Source organism: Chrysemys picta, chromosome 4, assembly GCF_011386835.1.
Source record: "Chrysemys picta bellii isolate R12L10 chromosome 4, ASM1138683v2, whole genome shotgun sequence".
NCBI lineage: Eukaryota > Metazoa > Chordata > Testudines > Emydidae > Chrysemys > Chrysemys picta.
This window is the reverse complement of record NC_088794.1, coordinates 35,543,776-35,566,241: the sequence shown is the minus strand read 5'-3', so window position 1 is coordinate 35,566,241 and position 22,466 is coordinate 35,543,776. Positions and strand designations below refer to the sequence as shown.

At 41.7% G+C, this 22,466-nt stretch overlaps 1 protein-coding gene and 1 long non-coding RNA gene across 2 annotated transcripts in view; one reads left to right on the top strand and one right to left on the bottom strand.

Moving 5' to 3' along the window:
* The window catches only part of LOC122174860 (uncharacterized), a 46,131-nt gene extending 39,794 nt beyond the window's left edge, over positions 1–6,337 (top strand). Inside the window, exons 2-3 of the long non-coding RNA XR_006172178.2 lie at positions 1,797–1,843; positions 4,873–6,337. This is a non-coding gene — a long non-coding RNA (uncharacterized LOC122174860). The remainder of the gene's footprint in view (positions 1–1,796; positions 1,844–4,872) is intronic.
* Positions 6,338–6,489: 152 nt separating this feature from the next.
* The window catches only part of LOC101938415 (mucin-5B-like), a 69,551-nt gene continuing 53,574 nt past the window's right edge, over positions 6,490–22,466 (bottom strand). The window contains exons 32-48 of the mRNA XM_065592021.1: positions 21,990–22,167; positions 20,859–21,109; positions 19,417–19,600; positions 18,565–18,769; positions 17,197–17,375; positions 16,055–16,124; positions 15,750–15,862; positions 15,217–15,248; positions 14,542–14,719; positions 12,574–12,678; positions 12,037–12,077; positions 11,032–11,154; positions 9,441–9,536; positions 8,346–8,474; positions 8,121–8,160; positions 7,275–7,398; positions 6,490–6,664 (exon numbers count right to left, since the gene is read on the bottom strand). Of these exons, the coding sequence (XP_065448093.1) occupies positions 6,490–6,664; positions 7,275–7,398; positions 8,121–8,160; positions 8,346–8,474; positions 9,441–9,536; positions 11,032–11,154; positions 12,037–12,077; positions 12,574–12,678; positions 14,542–14,719; positions 15,217–15,248; positions 15,750–15,862; positions 16,055–16,124; positions 17,197–17,375; positions 18,565–18,769; positions 19,417–19,600; positions 20,859–21,109; positions 21,990–22,167 (2,223 nt within the window). The remainder of the gene's footprint in view (positions 6,665–7,274; positions 7,399–8,120; positions 8,161–8,345; positions 8,475–9,440; positions 9,537–11,031; positions 11,155–12,036; positions 12,078–12,573; positions 12,679–14,541; positions 14,720–15,216; positions 15,249–15,749; positions 15,863–16,054; positions 16,125–17,196; positions 17,376–18,564; positions 18,770–19,416; positions 19,601–20,858; positions 21,110–21,989; positions 22,168–22,466) is intronic.

Genomic DNA, 22,466 nt, shown 5'->3' with positions numbered 1-22,466 from the left:
AATATACAGAATATAATGTTTTAAACTAGTTTTAAAGGATGTTTAATTAAATAAACCACTTTTGAAAAAGAAAGCTGGAAGAACAAATTCTATCACATGCAACCATAAGAATCCCCACATGGGTCAAGAACAGAATTTAAACCCAGGCCCTGAACAGGGGGTTGGACTAGATGACCTCCTGAGGTCTCTTCCAACCCTAATCTTCTATGATTCTATGATTCTATATCCTCAGTAGAGACCAGGAGCGGCGCCAGGGTTTTTGTCACCCTAGGCGGCAGCGCTCCTCCTCTGAGAATTCCATGGTGGGGGTCCTTCCGCTGCGCATCTTTGGGACACTTCGGCGGCGGGTCCCGGAGCGAGTGAAGGACCCGCTGCCAAATTTCCATCGAAGACCCAGAGTGGAAGGACCCCCTGCCGCCGAATTTCTGCCAAGAACGGCAAAATGCCACCCCCCAAATCCTGCTGCCCTAGGCGACCGCCTAGGGTCGCCTAGTAGAAGCACCGGCCCTGTAGAGACTATGATCACTTGAGTTTAAGGAATACCAGTGAATCTCTCCCTGGATCAGCCACTGGAGGAGACTTGGTACATGTGTTGCTCATGGGTTACACAACTCTTTGCGAGGGTGAAGTAAAATACTAAAGATCAGAAATCCTGGTTTCTATCCATTGGTGCAATACAGTGATTAGAGAGAGGGTAACCAAAGCACATAGATGGCACATTCAACCCTGAAAGCCTGAGTGTGTAAGACTTGGGTCTGCCACATTAGAAAGTAGTCTATTCCCAATTCTCTCTGAACATACTTTATGCAAACGCTCATTAAATTGTTGATGCAATAGGAAGCTAATACTAGACTGCCTTTTAGAGTTGGGATAAGAGGCCTTGATTAGTTATAAGAACTGAGTGGCACATAAAAATATCTACACTAGAGATGAGATTGGCGCTTAAGGTCTGCTGGCTAACGGCTCAGCATGCTTTTCCCTCAGGCACTCGGAAGGGACTCTTTGGGGTGTGTTTGCAATGCCTTTGCAGTGTAGCAGGACAGGCAGCATGATTGAGTCAAAACGTGGGCCATCTGCATAACCTGCCACACTTACAACTGTTATTGCTCTTAATGGTCTTACACCAATTTATACCAGCTAAGGGTCTGGCAAATAGACAATGTAGAGAGTTTCTTCAGCTTTCTTCAGTAACACGATTTCTTTAAAAAAGAGAGAAAAAAAGAAAAGAAATTAGTGAATTTTGTGCTTATCACAAGGGACAGCTCAACTCCTTCAGAGAATGACATCCTCTGTCTCAGTGGTTCTCAACCAGAGATACGTGTACCCCTGGGGATATGCAGAGGTTTTCCAGGGGGTACATCAACTCATCTAGATATTTGCCTACATTTTATAAGAGGCTATCTAAAAAGCACTAGCAAAGTCAGTACAAAGTTAAATTTCATGCAATGGTTTGTTTATACCACAGTTGCCAACTTTCACGTGGTAAATAAGCACCCCGACTTTCACAATAAGCCAAAAATCAAGCTAATCCCATTTCAAAACAAGGCCAAAACAAGCCAATCCCTAAGAACCCCAACACTCTATATGACTAGATCCCCCCAGCGTGCAGTCTGGAACTGTGGTGGGCCCGCTGTGGACCCCTGACTCTCTCCCCACCCTTGCCCCTGCTTGCTGGGAGCCGATCAAAAAAAAGAAGCAACAAACTGCAACAAGCAACAAGCCAAAAACTAGCCAACAAGCAACTCACAAGCCAATTAAGCCAAAAACAAGCCCAATTTCTGCGTTTTTTTCCGCAGGTTTGGCACGTCTGGTTTATACTGCTCTATGTACAATACACCGAAATGTAAGTATGATATTTATTTTCCAATTGATTTATTTTATAATGATATGGTAAAAATGAGAAAGTCAGCAATTTTTCAGTAATAGTGTGCTGTGACACTTGTATTTTTATGTCTGACTTTGTAAGCAAGTAGTTTTTTTAAGTGAGGTGTAACTTGGGGGTAGGCAAGACAAATCAGACTTCTGAAAGAGGTACAGTAGTCTGGAAAGGTTGAGAGCCACTGCTCTATCTAACCCCACACATTTTAATTCCTTCTACTATTCATTGCATTTGATTAATCTTTGTTTGTATCACTCAGCCATGTGACAAGCAGTCGTCTTACTTAGTTACTGGCTAGTTTCATGTGGACAGCCACATCATCCCGGCCCTTATTTGCAGTGTAAGCAAGGAGGCCCAGGATTGAATAACCCATCCATACCAGAAGTAGTTCATCCACAGTAGGATGAATGGGATATCGGTGGAGCTGTATGGGGAAACTTGCGGTAATGAAGTCCTCCCAGTGAGCCATATCACATTAACACTTATTGGCTCCCATGTGGTCAATCGAAACAAGAAGGCCAAGGGTTTTATAGGCCCAGAGACTGAGCTACCTTCTTTCCCCCCACCCTTGAGTGGTTCATAAAGAACAGGAATAAAGTAATATTGGTAGAGCAATGTGGGGGAGCTTTGCTGGCATGAGACCAACTCACCTGGCTGTTTGCTAGAGCCAGGGCTGAGGGAAACAGAGAGAGTATAATTAGATACAATAAAAAAAAGGAGGCCCTGAAATGCCTCTGCCAGTGCTGTAGCTAAATGGAGGACATTGGTCTGCAGCGCTGGCCCCTTCTGTAAGCAATACATTCACTAAACTAAAATAATTTTAAAGAAAGCACGTTGCTGAAGAAAGTGCTTAAGTGGTATATTTTCAAAATAGGGGCTTTCGCTTTTTAATTGTATCCAACCACAAAAGCAAAATTAAAACGTTTTAATTTAATGAGAAGCTGGATATGAGTCAGCAGTGTGCCCTTGTTGCCAAAAAGGCCAAGGGAATATTGAGCTTTATTAGTAGGAGCATTGCCAGCAGATCGAGCGAAGTGATTATTCCCCTCTATTCGGCACTCGTGAGGCCACACCTGGAGAATTGCGTTCGGTTTTGGTCCCCCCACTACAGAAGGGATGTGGACACGTTGGAGAGAGTCCAGCAGAGGACAACGAAAATGATTAGGGGGCTGGGGCACATGATTTACGAGGAGAAGCTGAGGGAACTGGGGTTATTTAGTCTGTAGAAGAGAAGAGTGAGGAGGGATTTGATAGCAGCCTTCAACTACCTGAAGGGGGGTTCCAAAGAGGATGGAGCTCGGCTGTTCTCAGTGGTGGCAGATGACAGAACAAAAAGCAATGGTCTCAAGTTCAGTGGGGGAGGTCTAGGTTGGATATTAGGAAACACTATTTCACTAGGAGGGTGGTGAAGCACTGGAATGTGTTACCTAGGGATGTGGTGGAATCTCCATCCTTAGAGTTTTTTAAGGCCCAGGTTAACAAAGCCTTGGCTGGGATGATTTAGTTGGTGTTGGTCCTGCTTTGAGCAGGGGATTGGACTAGATGACCTCCTGAGGTCTCTTCCAACCCTAATATTCTATGATTCTATAAGTTTAAAAAAAAATTGTCTCAGCTGTAGTGATATGGGCTGACTGCAGCTAGTAGCCAGGCTCAGAGAAGAATAAATATATTACTAGTTTAAAATTAGAATGTAATTTTCCTTCTTCTTACATTTCAAAATTGCCATGGGCTGAATGCCCTTCTCTGCATGATTATTAGGGACATTCAGCATTGCTTGCCACCGCAGAGGTAACTGAGTAAGAACAATGTGCAGACTATTGAAGTGGTTGTGTAAGCTTCCCTACACTGTCCCACCGACATGCCTCACTCCAGGATGAGCCATTCTGGGCACAGTGGAGGGAGAAGGTCATTCATGTGCTATGCCCACTCAAATCCTGGGCCTGCCTGGGTAGACTGACAACCAGGGTGCCAATAAATACCAGTTTAGTATGTCTGTCCATGTGGTACTGCCCTGAGACCATCTAAAACATTTACAAAAACAGCATTAAATTACAGTTAAGGCTACTTAGCACTCCACACTCTCAATGCTTTAAAATAAGGAAATTAAGTTTCTTCATATCTACATCATTAGTCACTTAAAAACATAGGCACATCCCTTTTGAATATGCATTCTGAGGAGTGAAGTAATGCTATAACCATATTTATATATTTTAAAATGTATATTATTATTCCTGCAGAAGAATCCTAAATAGTTCTTCTTAACCTTAACTACAACTATGACCACTGCTGGAATATTGTGTCCTGTTCTGGTGTCCACAATTCAAGAAGGATGTGGATAAATTGGAGAGGGTTCAGAGAAGAGCCACAAGAATGATTTAATGATGAGAAAACATGCTTTATCGTGATAGACAAGAGGAGCTCAATCTATTTATTTTAACAAAGAGAAGGTTAAAGTGTGACTTGATTGCAGTCTATAAGAACCTACATGGGGCATAAGTATTTGATAATGGGATCTTCAGTCTAGTAAGGAAAGATATAATACCATCCAATGTATGGAAGTTGAAGCTAGACAAATTCAAACTGGAAATTATGAGTAAATTTTTAACAGTAAGGGTGATTCATGGTGGATTCTCCATCATTGGCAATTTTTAAATCATGATTTGATATTTTTCTAGAAGGTCTTTTGGGGAAGTTCTATGCTATGTGTTACACAATGATCACAATGCTCCCTTCTGGCCTTGGAATCTTTTCTGCAGTCTTAAGCTATTTGTTTCTACAATCAGTTATTTTTATCTATTATCTGTGGTCCTAGTTAAGGTTATGAAGCACAATTTTAAAAACGTTATACATTTTTACAGTGGATAAATGAGATTATGTTGTATTATTTAATGCTTTAGAATCTTTACTGAGAAGAGACGGGCAGGTTGTGGTTTTGTATTATGTAGAGAAACTGGAGAGTAAGTGACTTGACATTTCCACTCTTCTCTTGATAGACCCTGATCCTGTGATGTGATGGGGCTCCCTGTGGACACTGCTGCCAGCCTACATGCATCAAATTGCAGGATTGGGCCATAGATGGGATTAGTAATTCACAATCTCTAGATCTTGTGTGGAAACTAGGATAGCAGCAAACTCCAGGATGCACCTAAAAAGTGTACTGACCTGCCTTGCTTGTAAACTTTACATATGTAACAGTGGTGACATCTAGTGGTCAGCTTTTGACCATGGTCAACATCACATTATCTTAATTCCTCTGTCCCATGGCAGATGCTAGAATAGTAGTTGATTGTTTATAATGTAGCTAGTAGTCACTGCATGATAGGATGTAATGAACAATATTGTTTGGATTTCAGTCTCTCATTGGGTACCAATGAAGACAGTCTGCCAGTGTCACCTTAGTTCTATAGATATTAGTCTATATAACAACCAACAAGCCAGAAAAGAACAGAATGGTGTACAAATAACCATTTGCCTGCATTTACACAAAAGGTGTGTTTTTAGAACTGCATTGGGAAAGTCATTATTGTAATGCGCAGGATGCAATAGAAAATGACACCTCGCTTCATGTCTTACCAAAATCCTCAGCCAAGTTTGTGCACAGCTCAAGCAGATAGTTCAAAGGTGGTTTTAAGTCATTTTGTGTACCCCTGACTTGACTCTGGACTAGGCTGGTCTGTGCATGTAAGTTAGGGAAGTTGTTTGGCTGTTCTAAATCACACTAGCTGCTAATGGCCGGAAGAGTCAGTCACTGATTGTCAGGGTGCAGAGAAACTTCAGCCACACCCCTTTCTCCCTGGCAATGTCACCTACACTGGATGCAGGGAGGAGAATGATGCTGGTGCTATTATGCTGGCTTTATGATACCACAGACTCCACTAGGGCCATCTAAACCAAAGCAGCCCATACACAGGAGATCCCCTAGGATGCTCCATGAAGCCGTGTTGGTTATTTGGTAGGTGTTGTTCTTCTCTGCCACTTAGCATGAATGCATTATCACAGGAGAATGCTAGGGGATTCTTGGTGCTGCAGGGATTTGGCTGAGATGTACAGCAGAGATCCTGACCACTCATAGCAATAAGAGATCCCCTTATGCTTATTCATAAGAGTAGGAGTTCCAGCCATGGTGCTAGACAAATTACAACCTGTCACTCTGAATTCCTCCTTACAGTTTCAGCTGGTTATGGTTATTCATCGCTGCTTTTTCAACTGAATGAGTGCTGTGAAAAAGCTGCTGTGTTTTACTGCAGAGGTGAATCAAGTGTAGGTTGAATATGTATAGTTCTTTCAGGCAGGGGCTAAGTTTGCACAGCACCATATATCTCTACAGTTGCATATAAATAGCTTATAAAGTACTTTGGAATGAAAGACACTAGCATACATATCAGTTGAGATAAATGCCACAGCAGAATATAACAGCTTTCAAATGTAGTTTATTCTACAAACATTTAGAGCAGCATCCTTTAGTAAATTTCCACAATTGCACAGATTACTGGAAGGAAAAGCAAAGGAGGGAAGGAACCTCATTAAAAGGTCAGTGAACACTCACAGCTATGTTCTAAACTATTCACAGGTGAAGCATTAAAAATAGATGTTTCTCCAGCACTTTGTCTTTATGGCTTTTTCTCCTGGCATTTTGTCTCCACACAGTCACACTCATCTACATGAACATATGTGTATTCGATTCTCTTCCTCTTAGAGCAAATCAATTCCACCTTCATCTCATGGCTCTTTGTTTCATGGCAGCAAGTGCATTTGTGTTTCATTTTACTGTCATCAAAAGCATACCTGGGGGAACAAAACTAATAGATCAATCAATTAGCTATCGCTTTCCTGCTCTTCATTACCATTAGCTTCCCCTAGAACTGTGAGTGGGGAAGGAAAACTTTAGTGTTTCTTCTGCTTGTAAGCAGCAGGGGGAAAAACAATATCAGTAACAGTCTATTCTCAGGACATTAGTAGTCCTGGTGGGCCTGATCCGAAGACCTCTGAAGTTGATGGAAAAACTCCCACCTGAAGTAAGTGGGAGGCTTTCCATAGACTTAAAGAGCCATGGACCAGGCCCAAAATGACCACACAGAAAGGAAGAATCAGCCTAATGCAGAACCCAAACTGCAAGTAAAAAAACCAAACATTTAAAAATGTGTAAGTAAAAATGTGTTAGTTAACCTGTTAAACATGACCTATTTACCTAGCCTAGATCTGGCAATCCTAGTGACAAAACAGACAAGCATGACATGTAGTCTCATGGCTAAAAAGCTGGCGCTCTGCTCATCCAGCTTCCTTTTCAGAGGATCAAGGAAAAGGGTTAATGGAGATAGTAGCTGTGATCCTGCAGGAGAAAGAACATGACATCACAAGACATCACATAAGCATAGAGAAGCAGTTTCTTACTTACACAGAGTATGTACCACAGGACCCTTCACATGAAGGCACTAGGACAGGAGCTGCTGATTTACAGCTCTTGTGAGTGATGTATTCTTTTTTCAGCTTCAGTTTGCAAACATTTGACAATGGGATACCTAGGAGGGAAGGATCCTATTAGCCTTACTCAGATTAGAGTTAAAGCACTGAGAGATATCTGCTAAGCAACCAAGTCTTGTCTCTGTCTTCTTAAGAACAGTTAGAGTTCAAATAGCCAAGGAGAGTTTAAAGGCCCCAGTTGAGCAAAGCATTTACACACTTGCATAAGTATTTTGCTGATTAAGGATAGTCTTAAACAATGAGCTTAAAAGCACATGCTTAACTGCTTTGTTGGATCAGGGCCCGAGGCAGATACAATTGTATATTTTTTATACAGCCTACATTTCTGTAACAACATTTGTTAGCTAATTGTCACTTTTATGGCTTTACAGCAGCCAACACTGTTTAGCATAGGTCCTACAGTAACAGAACCATGCTTTCTATGCAGTTCCTACACGCCAGAATCCAGAACATATTCTCTAACAGGTTACATCATTCTTTCATCAGGAACTTAGTCTAAACTATAAATATCTCACTTCTTTATAAAACCAAGAAAGGGAGAGCATGAAGATTTTTCCAGTGGCACCACTTTGTTTTATTAGGCTGGTTTTGAGCCTAATAAAACGAAGAACTGAGCACCTCCCGAGAAGTGATAACTGCCCTCACATCCCACTGACTTCGGTGGAGTTGAGGGCATTCATTACCTTGCAGGATCAGGGCCACAATGAATGGAGAGCCTGACAATGTTTGATTAATGAATCGCTGGATTGACCATACTCACATGTCTTACAACATCCATCTGAAGTTGTCGCAACAGTTCCCTATATTGAAAGCAAACAGAACCAGAATTGCTCAGATTCTAATCTTAGATGTGCACGTTGCAGACTGAACAGCAGCAATAAGAGACTTCTAATAATGAGACACAGTGCCCAATCAATCCACTGGTCCACTATCACAAAGCTGCTTGTATCATTCACTTATACCGTTCCAGCTACAAAATACTCACTGGGACACAGTTTGATGGATCAAACGCTGGGCAGGATATTATTGTGCTAGTCAAAACAAACTGGCCTGATGACTGAGTGCAATTATACAGAGTACAGTTATCCTCCAGAACTTTATAGGTCTTCCCAACCTGAATAAAGCAGAAAAAATAAAGTTATCCTGAGACAACACATGATCCAACATAGGGACAGGATTTTTCTTCTGTCTTGAAAGGTATTAGCAACTCCTGAAATTTCATCCTGCATTAACTCCCTTAGGATGCTTTGACAATCCCATCTGTAATTGTTACCTGAGTTGAAATAATCAAAGGCTCATAACAGTAGGGATATTAAGAGACATACCAAGGCCCACAGTTATGCATTGATGAGTGTGGTGTTACTATTTATGGGAGAAGATAGGCATGGAGGAAAATCCTTTTTTTCCTTCTAGATTTTTTCCAATTTTCTTTTTTCAGCAGGTAGAGGGGGGAAAAGAGCATGAAATGGGAAGTCAGCCTTTATAACAGAGATCAAAAGATTAATAACAAAATATAGCTACCTTTGGACAAAATTAACTTTTTGGAGTTGGCGAAAGTAGTCTACATATCAGTGACCAGGGAATACAAAAATCAAATAAAGGAGATGCTGGATGTCAGAGCTACCATATAAGCCACTAGTCACTGTGTCAGTGCACAGGCTGGTTAAGATTTTCGCCTGTTCTAAACATACATTTTGCAGTGCAGCAGAGAGAAAGACACTAGTCTAAGACTCAGGAGACTTTGTGTGGCCTTCGTCAGGTCTGTCAGTCTCTGTCCAAGCTGCCCATCTGTAAAATGGGGATAACACTTCCTTACCTCACAGAGGTACTGCATGAATAACTCAGTAATGATTGAGGTGCTCAGATACTGTGATGGGGGGAGGGCATATAAATACCTAGGTAGATTCACTTCAGAAATACTTTATTTCATAAAGGCATTAACTTCCTCATGCTGCAACACATAGTGGGACTCAGTTTTTAAGCAGAACTCTCCATTGAAGTTGACGGGAAACTGTATTTCTAAAATGAGGGCCCAGTGTCATATTGCAATTCCTTGGCGAGCAGGGGAACACACACACACCTCAATAGTCACAATGCCAGATGGAAGCTTTGCCACACAGGCCACCTGCACACACTGGCCGCAACACCTGCCTTCTTCTCTGGCGTAGCGGAAACCCTGGGGGCACAAATGCACCATCATTTAGCCACATCACCTGTGGCTTACCTGTGAAGAGCATTCAGACAAAATCCACATTGCCCTCCTTCGTGCAATGGGGGAAAAAACCCAACAGCCCTTGATTATACTTCTGTTTTTTTTAAGGTCTTTTGAACCCCATTGTTTGATGGAGTATTTCAAACCTGATGCTTAGACCCTCTCAGTCATCATATCAGCTTTTAATACTTTCCTAAATAGCCACCCTTTTGTCAGGGGCATCATCCCAGGTAATATGCTATTTCCTATCCTTATCGGAGCTGATATTCAAATCAGGCCAAAATATCTAACTCACCACATGTTACTTGCAAGATCCAAAGACAGCACTTTCCACAGGTATGGTCACTATTTCAGACTTGCTGAGAAGACTGAAGGTAAGATTTACTTACAACTACTTTCACCTATTCCTCCTGTGTGGACTTCAGTCCTAGAATGAGGCATGTGTGGCTTCATCTGCATCATCCAGGGAGGAGCTAGAATGTTGCAGTATGCTTGGCCTTATGTAACCAGGGGTGGGGCAGAAGATCAAGCTTTTCTGTACTCGCATTCAAGTTATATATTCAAGATTTTAAATACAGAGAGCTAGATTCAGCAAAGCTATTGCAGAGAGATTCAAGCTACACCTCCCAGTGCCAGGAGAACTTTGTCCACTGAAAGAGCAAATCATCCCTGTGGATGGTAGCTGGTGTTTGCACCACTGCCCTCCACGGTGGTTCTACCAGAGAGGTTTAAGATTTAGCAGAGCACCATAATACTCAACCAGCAAGAGCTGCCTCAGAAATCCATGGAATCAGCAAACTCAACTGTCATGGAATTAGTCCATTGTCAACAACCAGCACCATCAACTTTTTGAGTAAATTTGGCATCTTTTAAATACATCCCCTGTGCTGTTAAGTGGAGTTCAAAATCCTTTTGTACCACCATAACAAACTCTCCTACCAGAACTCACTAGTGGATCTGGCTCAAGGACTTTTAAAAATCTTAACATACAGTATGTATATTGCCTACAAACAACTAATCCATTTAATTTTAGAACATTTAGTTTCATTGGAACATCTGTATCTGAGCCAAATCAGAATAGTTTTTCTAACATTTTTACCATATAGTGGTGATAGCCATCACCAAGGCAACTATGCAAACACCACCTTTCAGTGACTTTATCTTCCCCATTAACCAGCTTGTGGGTGGCGTTGCCATTTTATAGGAAACCCCTTTCCCATCATGCCTTTCTGGGACAGGCCCCTTAAATTTGCCAGAGACAAACAGCGACAGCTCTAAAGAAGTCATTTTGTAATTATCAGCTTGCTGCATCTTCCTCTCTTTAAGCAGGTTAAGTACCTATTATGTTTTATTTTTTTGATTGCTGAGATGGCACATCCCCCACCAACCACTGCTCTTCACCTGAACACAAACCTAGTTTTAGTTTAGCAGAGAGAACTACAGCGTTGAAGTTACTTACCTGCCGGCAATCAGTTGAGCATTTTACTGGCGTGCACTGAATTTGGTTAGTTTGTGTAGCAGGGTCCTGCTTTTCAGTGCACAAACAATCTTCACAAGAGTTTTTAGGCACCATTGTCCCTGGCTTAAAATAATGAGGAAAGGAGAGGGCAGAGGGAGAGTTCATTAGCCTCTAAAACACATGTGCATTTCTCTGTAAAATACTAATAAATTACTATATTTGGCTTTCACTTTTTGGCACAAGCTTTTGACTTGAACACCTTCCAATCTCTAATTAGCATACCATCAATATCACAAAATTAACACTGTACTAGAATAACATTCCAACAGAATCAAATATGCTAAATGTAGCTATTACTTCAACATCTGAGAACTTCCCTTTCCATTTCCTTCTACAGTTTGACCAATTAGCTACTCCTAAAACTTCCATTGATACTTGAAATTTTGTATTAAGTTATTGCCTTCGGCTACATTTCTGACATCTTAGTCCTGAAATACAGGGGAATATCTCTTTTATGATAGAAACTGTTGGCCTCGTGATCACTATTAGGCAATTTCTCGAGTAACACATAACACCTAACTCTTATGTAGCACTTTTCCACCAGTAGTTCTCAAAGTACTTTACAAAGGAGATCCATATCATTCTCCCCATTATTATTATTTATTATATGTATTACTGTAGCACCTTGGAACCCCAATCATGGACCAGGGACCTGTTGTGCTATATGGTGCACAAACACTGGAACAAAGGAAAGTGAAGCACAGACTTGTGAAGGGATTTGCCCAAGGTCACCCAGCAGACCAGTAAGAGAGCCAGGATTAGAACCCAGGCCTTCTGAATCCCAGTCCACTACTCACTAGGCCGCAATAAGAAACGATGGGTCATTTTAGTCTGGGGCTTTATGTTCATTGAAATGAAATCTTTAGGTGAATTTTGATCATTACAGGTTCATGGTATCTTGAAATCATGACATGCCAGCCCACTGAAAGAAGTGGCAAGTCCTACCTTATATTCAACTCCTTCAGAAACACATACACTTTTTGGTACTATAAGAAAGATGGAACAAAAAGGATGTTGTAAGAATGATGTCGTCAACATGTATTAGTTTCATATTTCTTAATTGTCTGTTAAACAAGTTGTATAAAACAACTATACAAATCTAGTAACCCTAATACTCAACACAGGAAGTGCAGAATGGCTGGGATGTGTTGCTAATTTCCATCCCATTGCCCACGTTTAGTGCATGAGGGGAAAATTTCACCTACCAGTATTTCCCATCTGGCAAACACTGTTTTCCCCCTGTGTTTCTAATCACACTTGAAATTAGCAGAGATTAGCTTCTTTACTTTATTGTTTGTGACAGCATCATCAGCATTGACCAAAGACCAAATGGGGGTTTGGATCACACGCATGATATTGTAGTTGTGTATTATAGTTCTCTGACTAAAAACTAGCAGATGGAGTACATTTTGGGACTACATTCCAAGATGAAGTCCCCTTCAAAATAATGAAAGCCAGCATATAGTAAGGAAATATACTTACTACAGGAAAAAATAGGACAACAGCCATCCTCAGAAATAGCTACCACTGGCTGGAAGCCTAAATCGCATTGTCTTTTGATGAGAGAACAGGACTTTACATCACATTCTGTAAATAGAAAATGTAGACAAATCGAGTCATAGCCTCTTTGATGGGGTGTATCAGCCCCACTCTGGACAAGAAGGGTTAACCCATATTGTGGGCAGAGAAAGCCACATCCTCTCATCACTGCTGGGCATGCTCCAACTGGATCTTCAGGATAAAAGGGAGCAGCCCAGCCCAGTCAGGGCTGACCGCTGAAGAGGGAGGATGCACATTGAAAGCTCTCTTCTGAGAGCTGCTGGAGCCCCAAATCACAGAGGTTAAGCACACCGAGACCTTGGTGGATACCTAGCTGCCTGCAGAAGTCTGAGAGGGGACGAAGTTACTGGGAGCTTTTCAAGCCAATGACCCCAGAGGCCCAGTTTCATTGGCCTCTTTGGAGCTGGTGACGTTACGCCCCCATATTCTTCATAGAAATATTGTTATGATATGATTATGGCATAATTAAGATATGTTTTAAGCAAGATGGGTCATCTGGTGTATCATAGGAAAGGTTGTAATATACAGAATGTAATTATCCAATTTGTGTGCTTGTGTCATTTCTGTATCTGAAGTTAGTAATATTGATTATGTAACAATTACAACTGTGTGTGTACTTGGGGAACGCCCACCAGACGGTAGGCAATCAGCCTGGATGGGCCATTAGGAAGAACAATAAGACTTTGAAGATACTAATCTCCCACCTTCCTGGGAAGCTTCCTGGATTGCTGCTTTGACACTGCAGGATCATGTGATCATGTCACCTGGTATAACACCCCCTCCTCCAGTGTTTTTCCATTAAAAGAGGGGGTAGGGGTCAGACTGGGAAACAAAAGGTTCCCGCCATATGTAAATCCTATTTAAGGCTGGGGAGTGAGTTAATCTTGGCTCTTCTGCACCGCCTCCCCACCCAAGAAGGGAGACTGCTGAAAACACCTGAAGAAACAAAGGAACTAAGCTGGGGTCAGGGGGCTGAGTCCAGGCGAGACAGATCAGCCTGTAAAAGGAATCCCTGGAGATTTAAGCTGCAAGCAGTGCAGTTTACCTTCAAGAAACTCTGCAACATGCTTGAAACAACACTTGGGTGAGAAATTATTATTTGTAGCCAGTATTCCTTAGTTTATTAAGCTTAGTTTTGTTTTATTTGCTTAGTAATCTGCTTTGTTCTGTTAGGTATCTCTTATAGACTCTTAAAAATTACCTTTTGTAGTTAATAAACTTGTTTTTTGTTTATTCCAAAACCCAGTTTGTGCAATTCATAACTGGGGGGGTGAGGGTGGAAAGCTGTGCATATCTTCCTCCACATTAAGGGAGGAAGAGAATTTCATGAGCTTATGCTGTATGACTTTCTATACAGCGCAAGACACTATAATTTTGGGTTTATACTGATTGCAGACTCTGTGATTCTACAGCTGGGTGTGTCCCCTACCTGTGTGTGTGCTGGAAGGGAGCTGGAGAGCCTGACACAGCAGCACAGAGTGTGTGCGGGGGAGGGACCCACGCTGGTGGGACAGGCGGGCTCAGTGGGACCCCAGCACATCAGGTGGCACCCCAGAAGGGAGGGTCGAACCCATCACAGAGCTATCATTCCAAAAATGACGATCCTTTCTGTAGACAAGTCAATGTCACCCAAGGCCAGCTCCACAGTTTTTGCCGCCCCAAGCAACAAGAACAACAACAACAACAACAAAAGCCGCGATTGCGATCGGGAACTCTACCGCCGCCGCTTCATTCTTTGGCGGCAGGTCCTTCCCTCCGACACCAACTGAGGGACCCGCCACCAAATTACCGCCGAAGAGCCGGACGTGCCATCCCTTTCCAGGGGCCGCCCCATGCACCTGCTTGCTGGGCTGGTGCCTGGAGCCGGCCCTGATGTCACCGATTTCTTACCACACACTGTCTCTGGACAGCAGGGATCTTCTGAATGGGGTCGTGTTTTAGGAACAAATCCTTCTTTAGTGCAGTTGACTGGCAGAGACTTAACACAAGAGTGGGGTGAACAAGAGATATTCAAGGTCGCCTCATTGCAGGTGCAGTACTGACAATCATGTTCCCATTTCTCTCCAGGCTGTGCAAATAAAAAAGTGATAGTTCAATCAATGAACAGAACCTAGAAGTAATAAATTAATGAGAAATGAGGGTCTGCTACAAGCCAGAATCTCTTATCCTAAGGTCTGGTGTTGGGCTGTTTATATGAAACCCTAGAGACTCTTAATTCCAAAGGGAACTGAAAAGATCTGCATGATAGAACATGCTGTAGCATCTTCCCTTTCTCTGCAGGTGTGTGTGTTGGGAGAGAAACCTGAAGGATCTACCAAAAAACAGTGATTTTCATTGGCTGCCAACTTTGCATCAGTATCTCAGATGAGAATTGGAGTTATGAAGCATGGTCAAAAGTCAGAAGGCCCATTGTTTTCCCCCACTATTTCTACTGCACATTGGTATTGAGTTAAGCATTAAAAGAATGAAAAATTCTTGCAATCATATTTACAATCGGTGAAGGCATCTGGCTATTGTGTAAAACAGTTATTCAAAGAACACTTCTTCATAGATCCTATTCCTTACCTGTTTCACTAATCCATCAGGTCCAATACAGCCTACAAAATAGAACAATTGAATAATTATGAAGGTCAATTCAAGAATATAATAGAGCTGGAGAGAGTGGCAGAAGCAGAGAGAGAGAGAGAGAGAGAGAGAGAGAGAGAGAGAGAGAGAGACATACATCAAAACCAGGATCTGGGAGGCTTTGAAAAGGGGACCTGAAAAGAATGAGCCATGGCTGAAAAGCACAGGTCAGCCATCCAAAAGATCTTGAAGATTTTCTGTTTATTACTTCCTGACTCAAAGGCTCATCCTTCTGCATAAAAAGAGGGGGGCACATTCCCCCTTAAGAACTTACCAGAATCATTTCTGAGCTGGCCAGAAAAGGCCACCCAAAGGCTACATTAGACACTTTCTTTACTTTTCCCCAGAGCTAAGCATACTGTACACTCAGCCCCTGGGTGCAAAAGATCAGGCTGGTGAATTGCAATATGGACTCCTAAAGTGGTAGTTTTAAGCTGGTGTTTCATCTTTTCCCATGTTTTATCTTTTCTTACCGCAGACAGAAACACAAATGCCATCAAGATTATTCAGCAGGATCTTTCCATCAGGGCAGTGACACCCTTCAACAAGTACTGGATCCTTATCTTGCAAGGGGATGGTGGTTTTCCTACATGTACATAAGGAAAGATGAGTGACACTGAGCTATTTTCATCCACTTTTTAGGGCTGATGTAACACAGAATTTTGAGTAGAAATTTGGCCTAGGGGAGTTAGGCACCCAAATCCCATTGGAATTCTGACTCCCTTCAGCTTTTTTGAAAATATCGGCCTTTGCCCTTGGTGCTTAGTAAATGTCCCACCTGTTGAAGCACGTGCTTCTTTCTGTTCCCCCGCATGGCTTGTAGATCTGATCCTGAGAACATTTGGCTTCTGTGGAACATTTACAATATGCAGATTAGAGTGCCAGTTCTGTCTAACACTCGTGGATACAAATTATAATGTATTAGATAAAATATCCCACCCAGATGAAAACACTAAGGAGGTTGTTTCCACTGAGGGGTTCTGTTGTGTTTGCAGTCGTGTAAGCTAATTATTCTAGTAATGTAGAATAAATGGTTCTGACAAGAAGAGGCAAAACAAGCAGAGGGAAACCAAATGTATTAAGCAATATTGCCATCTAGTGATGAAATTGTAGTTAATATTTTAACAAGCTAAAAACCATTAATGAAACATTGAAATATAGCCAAGTTCTGATCTTCTTCCCCGCCCATGATATACCCTTGAATACAAGCATTACGACAGTGCCTAAACTAGAATGTTATGAATGATGGGGCTGAATTATTAAGCCAAATTCTTCTCTGTGACATAAGTTCAGAGTAACTCCACTTAAGTCAGTGGGGTGGCTATTTATTTATGCTATTGTAACAGAGCAGAATCTGGCCTGCAGACTTTTTTAATGCAGTGGATTGTCTAGGACTCCGGAGCTGCTCCTCTAACTGATTAGAGAGTGTGTGAGGATGCAAGCATGCCTGGAGTGTGCACTGAATAGGGCTGGTCAACATTTTTCTGTGGAAACTGATAGCAATTTTTTTTTTAACCAAAGGGGGGAAAAAATCACAGAACGTATCTGCTTTCCTCAAATATTTTTGATTTGTTTTGTCAGAAAGCCAAAAATCTGAAAATAAAAAAAAAATTCTGTTTTTGGCAGTTTTCAGTTTTTTGATAAAAAAAATAAATTTTCAGGGGGGACAAACATTTTTAAACCTACCCTGGTGCTGAACCATTCAGAAGACACTATGGGCCCACATTCTCTCCTCATTTACATTAGTTCTGCACTGGCATAACTCCACTGATTTCAATGGCGCTGGTCCTGATTTGCTCCAGTGCATGTGAAAGAAGATGCAAGCCCTGTGTATCTTCCAAAATGGGAATATACACATTTAAACAGAAAGAGGAATAGAATAAAATAGCTTCCACTCCAGCAAAGTCTTCCCCAACTCACCACACAGCCCGTTAGTTTTGCTCCTCCAGTCAACACAGATTCCATGGAATCCACACAAGGCTGCATAGGTCTGAAGGCTTTGGCATTCTGTCTTCTGGGGTAATGCTGAGCAGCCATCCACAACACAAGCCTCATAGTAAGGTCGAGGGGGAACGGCACTGTGACAGCCTGTCAAATTCCTTATTAAAGAAAGACAAGGAACTTGTTTTTCATAGTGAGTGTTGGCAATTTCATAACAGGAATTCTACTCAGAAACAAGCATCCATCAAGAAAAACTGTCTAGCTGAAGACCCGACTTTAAAACATTCTGATGGGAAATGTTCCCTCGATACCAGATATCCAGCATAACTATCAATGGAAACAAATCAGATTTTCATCTCAATTAATGATGACTTCTGTCTCAACATTATTTATAGCACCTTGTATTCCCAGGGTATGTCTACACTGTGGCTGGCAGCGAGCCTCCCAGCCCAGGTAGACCAACTTGCGCAAACTCTGCTTGAGGTAGGGTGACCAGATGTCCCAATTTTATAGGGACAGTCCCAATTTTGGGGTCTTTTTCTTATATAGGCTCCTATTACCCCCCACATCCTGTCCCGATTTTTCATACTTGCTGTCTGATCACCCTAGCTTGAGGTAGCATGCTAAAAATCACAGTGTGGCTACTGCAGCTCGGGTGGGAGCTCAGGCTCTCAAGCCCACCTGACCCCCTTGGTCTGAGCTCAGGTGGCTAGCTTGAGTCACCACCGCAGCCACAGTGTCCACATTGCTATTTTAAGCACAGCAGCTCAAGCAAAGTTAGCACGAGTCTCTCTATCTGGGCGAGGTGGCTCACTCCCAGCTGCAGCATAGAGATACCCCCACTGAGCTATCTGATAATAGATTGAAACATGACAGTAAGGCTCCTTTGCAGCCGTAGTGCTGTAACTCTAGGTACAAATATTTTTCCATGGATGTGCTGTTTCATTTTGGTAATCTTATTTTTAATAACAAAATTATTTTAAAAAATTAACTATTTGAACATACTTGATAGTGCCCATTTAATTCACAGTTTGCAGGCAAATAATCAAGATACCCAAAAACGTTGGCCTGAGTTGTCCAAAGATGACTACTTATATCGAATGCCAAACTTTAGACACCTTAAATCCCCTCCTCAGAAATCAACTCTGGAGTGTCCAGTCTCTGAAAATCAGAGTCCCAAACCACTAGCCACTGTTTAAAATCTGTGCCCTCCATGCCTGGCTAAATTTACCATTCTTTAATTTACTTTATATTTTAAAGACAATTCACCCAGTCACCTTGTGAAGTACAGAGCTGCCTTCTTGTAGAACTGATTATGTACATAACACACCCGGGAGTGTGTCTTACCAGATGAGTTTACAAAGAGCACTGGGAGCACAAGCTCCCACTTTGGATAATGAGGTCTCTGTCCAAGCTGGCGCCAGGGTACTTAATTCACAATTTCTGTTGGTAGGATCTGGCACTCTCCAGTCTAAAGCCATCTCTCTGAAGGAGTCTGCAATCTCACCATTCCTCTTCATAGCATCATCAGACTTCTGGTTGGTGCATGTACCTGACAGCAATATAAAGGCAAGTTGCGTAATGGTTAAAGAACACAGAGCGCTTCTATAAGAGAGGACAGGGATATCCACACAAAATGAACAGGGAAAGTTTTAACTCCTGTTGGAAGGATGTCAGGCACAGGGCCTTGCTTGAGTTCATAGGAAGAAAGTGTCTGGAGGAGGAGAAGGCTAATATAGCTAGCTTAGCATTTACCTGTGATAAGTACAGTTAAAGTGTCAGCTAATGAATTCTTCCAAGTGGCTTAAGTGATTGAGACAGTTCTGCCTAACACAGGGCTCCCTAAGGTCTCCTAAAATGGACTTCATGAACATTCTTGAGCAGATATGATCAGGCGATGGGGAAAGAGTGAAGGAACACTCTCTCTCTCTCTCTCTCTCTCACACACACACACACACACACACACACACACACACACACACACACACACACACACACAAACCCCTCCAGACACCACCAAATGGGAAAGGGTAAAAGGAGGTGACTTGAGACTCTCTTACCACCCTGATCCCACTGAATAGGAAGAAACATGTTAAACTGTAGTGCTAAATAATCTTAACCTGAGATAACATAACTTTGATACAAATAAGGGAAGAACAGTTGGTCTATCTGTTAATTAAAACTGAATGTAACACTTACCACATTGCCCAAGGGTATTGTTATAAAAGGTGCTGAAAGGGAGTTTTATGTAAAACATAAGTCGTCCATAGGAGACATACAGTTTTTGTTCAGGTATTTCAACCACAACGTAGAGGCCAGAACTGGTTATGATGATACCATTCTTGGAAACATTTGGCACAACCTTCTTATTGTTAAACAGAACCTAAAGGGGCAAGTCAAAATCCCTCCTTGAACATCCTTATTATGTTGCTTAGTATATACATTTTATATTTCTGGAAGGCATGGGGTAAATTCTGCCCTCAGAGAATTCTGCAATCCCTCCAGGGCTAGACGGCTGGTTGTTTGTTGCCTTTCAAGCATTAATATTTTTGTTATTGACTTCAGGGAAAATAATAGCAGCAAAATAAGACATGGTGGTAATTTGCAACAAGTGTGATCAATTTTCATCAGACTGTTTTTCTGGATCACTCACTGTTTCATTTATGGTCATTTCCTTACGATCAGAAATTGAATAGATAATATCAAAAACCCCACAACTGATTTACAGTATATGGCTTATATCATCAAGGGGCTATTGCTTTCAGGCAAGAGAGTACCGGTAAATCATGGGCCTGATCCAAAGCTGAAGTCTCACTGGAAATAATCCCATTGACATCAGGGTCTTTGGATCAGACTTCGTAACAGCAAAGCCCCAAATGGCATTATTTATTATTGAGGAACAAATATATACACCAGACAAATATTCACTAATATATGGAGTAATATCAGGCTCTTGAAATAGGCTGGATAGTCAGCCCTTCAGTCTGACACCCTCCAGCAAACCACAGAGCAGGTAAGGACCTGCAGTGCAAACTTCCCTATATCGCTATGCTAACATGCCTTAGCCCTAACCTAGAGGGACCACCTCTAGGTGTAAAAGAATAATGTAGCTTCCAGACCTTTTCAATTGGCTTTTCTGTTGAAACTCCCAATCTGTTACCATAAATGTCCCTGCTGTAAGAAACTGGGTGACCCCACCAAATCTTTAATGGGACTTATTTGTATTTTGCGATAGGAGAACAAGATCCCACAATGCTAGTTAGTACCAATTGTGGTGATTGTTTTTGTGATGTAGGTGCTTATCACTGGGAACTGGACAGAGAGCATCAAACAAGTTTGACAGGGGCCACTGAGCAGCCAGAGAGGAACAGATAATAAAAGGGGATTAAATTTCCATGAATTTCCCACCCACACATCTCCCATTTCATAGCCCTTCTCTACAGTCGAAATTTTATAATCTGCAAATTTTCATTGACATTTTCCCAAACTAACAAGGAGAGCAAATATTTCACAGAACTGTTTCTGAATTCCCCCACTACACCCCCACCCCAATTTTGATCAGCTGTATTCTTGATCCTGATTGAGCCCACTAGGCAGTAGCATAATAACAATACCCAGACAGATACTGTAAAATACATTACCAAGTTGGTTTCTTTCCTATGTTCTACTGCTTGTGTCAGAATCACCATGGAATTCTTATAAAAAATGACAAGGGACTTTGAGCAAATTGCTCCATCAGTTGTACCACAGTAGTAGTTGTCCATGTGAATCCAGAAGCTCTGAGAGTCAGGCTGGATTGGCTTCACCAGGAGATAGGTGCAATTCCCCTGGAAATTATAATATGTTCCATCGAAAGTCACGTAATGTTCATTTCCCCACCCACTGCATACACCTAGAAAGTAGAGACAGGCTTAAAGTTTGGTTTACTTTGGGCTTTCCCAATGTATGTTTTGTCAGTGACATTTGAATCCTGCGACATTTGATAGAGTTGCATTTTGTCACACAATGTTTCTTTGGCCAGTCTCATAGCATGACTTTTTCTTTGATTTCATCTCCACTGGTTTACCCATTTTAGCGGTCTGGTTTTGTAGTTCTACCAGGTTCCCCATGCCATAACAAAGATGAAGTGTCCTCTAAGAGAGGGCCACAAGAAAAGTTGTATAATAAGATATAACATATTTCGGTTTCCTACACATCCCTGATCCGATACAAACACTTTCTATATCCTCTTCTTTTAAAACTCACTCACATATGGTCCTTTCCCATCCATTCTATTTTCTATTCTCACTCCCCTACTATGCCATATAGCCCATTGCTATTCCCTTCACTCGCTATCCTCACTCCCATATCCCTTCCCTTTTAGTCTCCATACCCAAACAGTCCAACATCGCATCTCAGCAAACCCTGCTCACCTGCAGCCATTTCCACATCTGTATACCCCACACCTATTATATACAGTCCTATCCTCTCTTCATCTCATCCTATTCTGGTACATCCCTGCTCCCTTCAGCTTCCCATCTCCCCTACTTATTGTATTTACTCCCTTACAATTCCTTCCTAATATTAATTTTAGAAAGCTACACAATAAAAATGTTTGGTTTACGTTCTCAAACTAGTTTGCTTCTGCCACAGTGATATATACATTTATGTATGGAGCAACCCCCTTGAACCAAGTATAATGCAGAGCACAATTGGAGCACATGGATGTACATCACTTGAGACTCAATTGAAACACCTTATGAAAGTCAGAATCTCACTGCAATATTACTTACACTGACACTCAAACACTTCACAGCAGCCAGTTTCATCATAGTGTTTTGTGAGTGGGAAACCATTGACACAGAGGTTTAATAGTTGAGGAGGGCAATTCACATTGGACAGTTTAATATCATTTCCACCTCCCAAGCAAGTGGCAATTTGACAATTTCCGAAGTCCCATGATTCATTAAACTGTTGACATTTTAAAAGAAAGAGGAAGGGAGGGATATGCATGAGAAATTAGAGTCATTATCAGAGCTTTAGTACATGTACTGAACAGGTCACTCAATTAAAAACCTAGCATGCAGAATTTACTATTCATTCATTCTTTAACTCTGGGGCTCTTAAAACATACTATATGTAATAATCAATGATGACTTCATACCTATTTCCATGCTATACAATATTTTGTATAAGACCCAGTGTTGAAATCATGACCACTTCTGATCTTTAAAGACCAGTTTGAAGGAGTAGTTTCCTTGTTTAGTTTA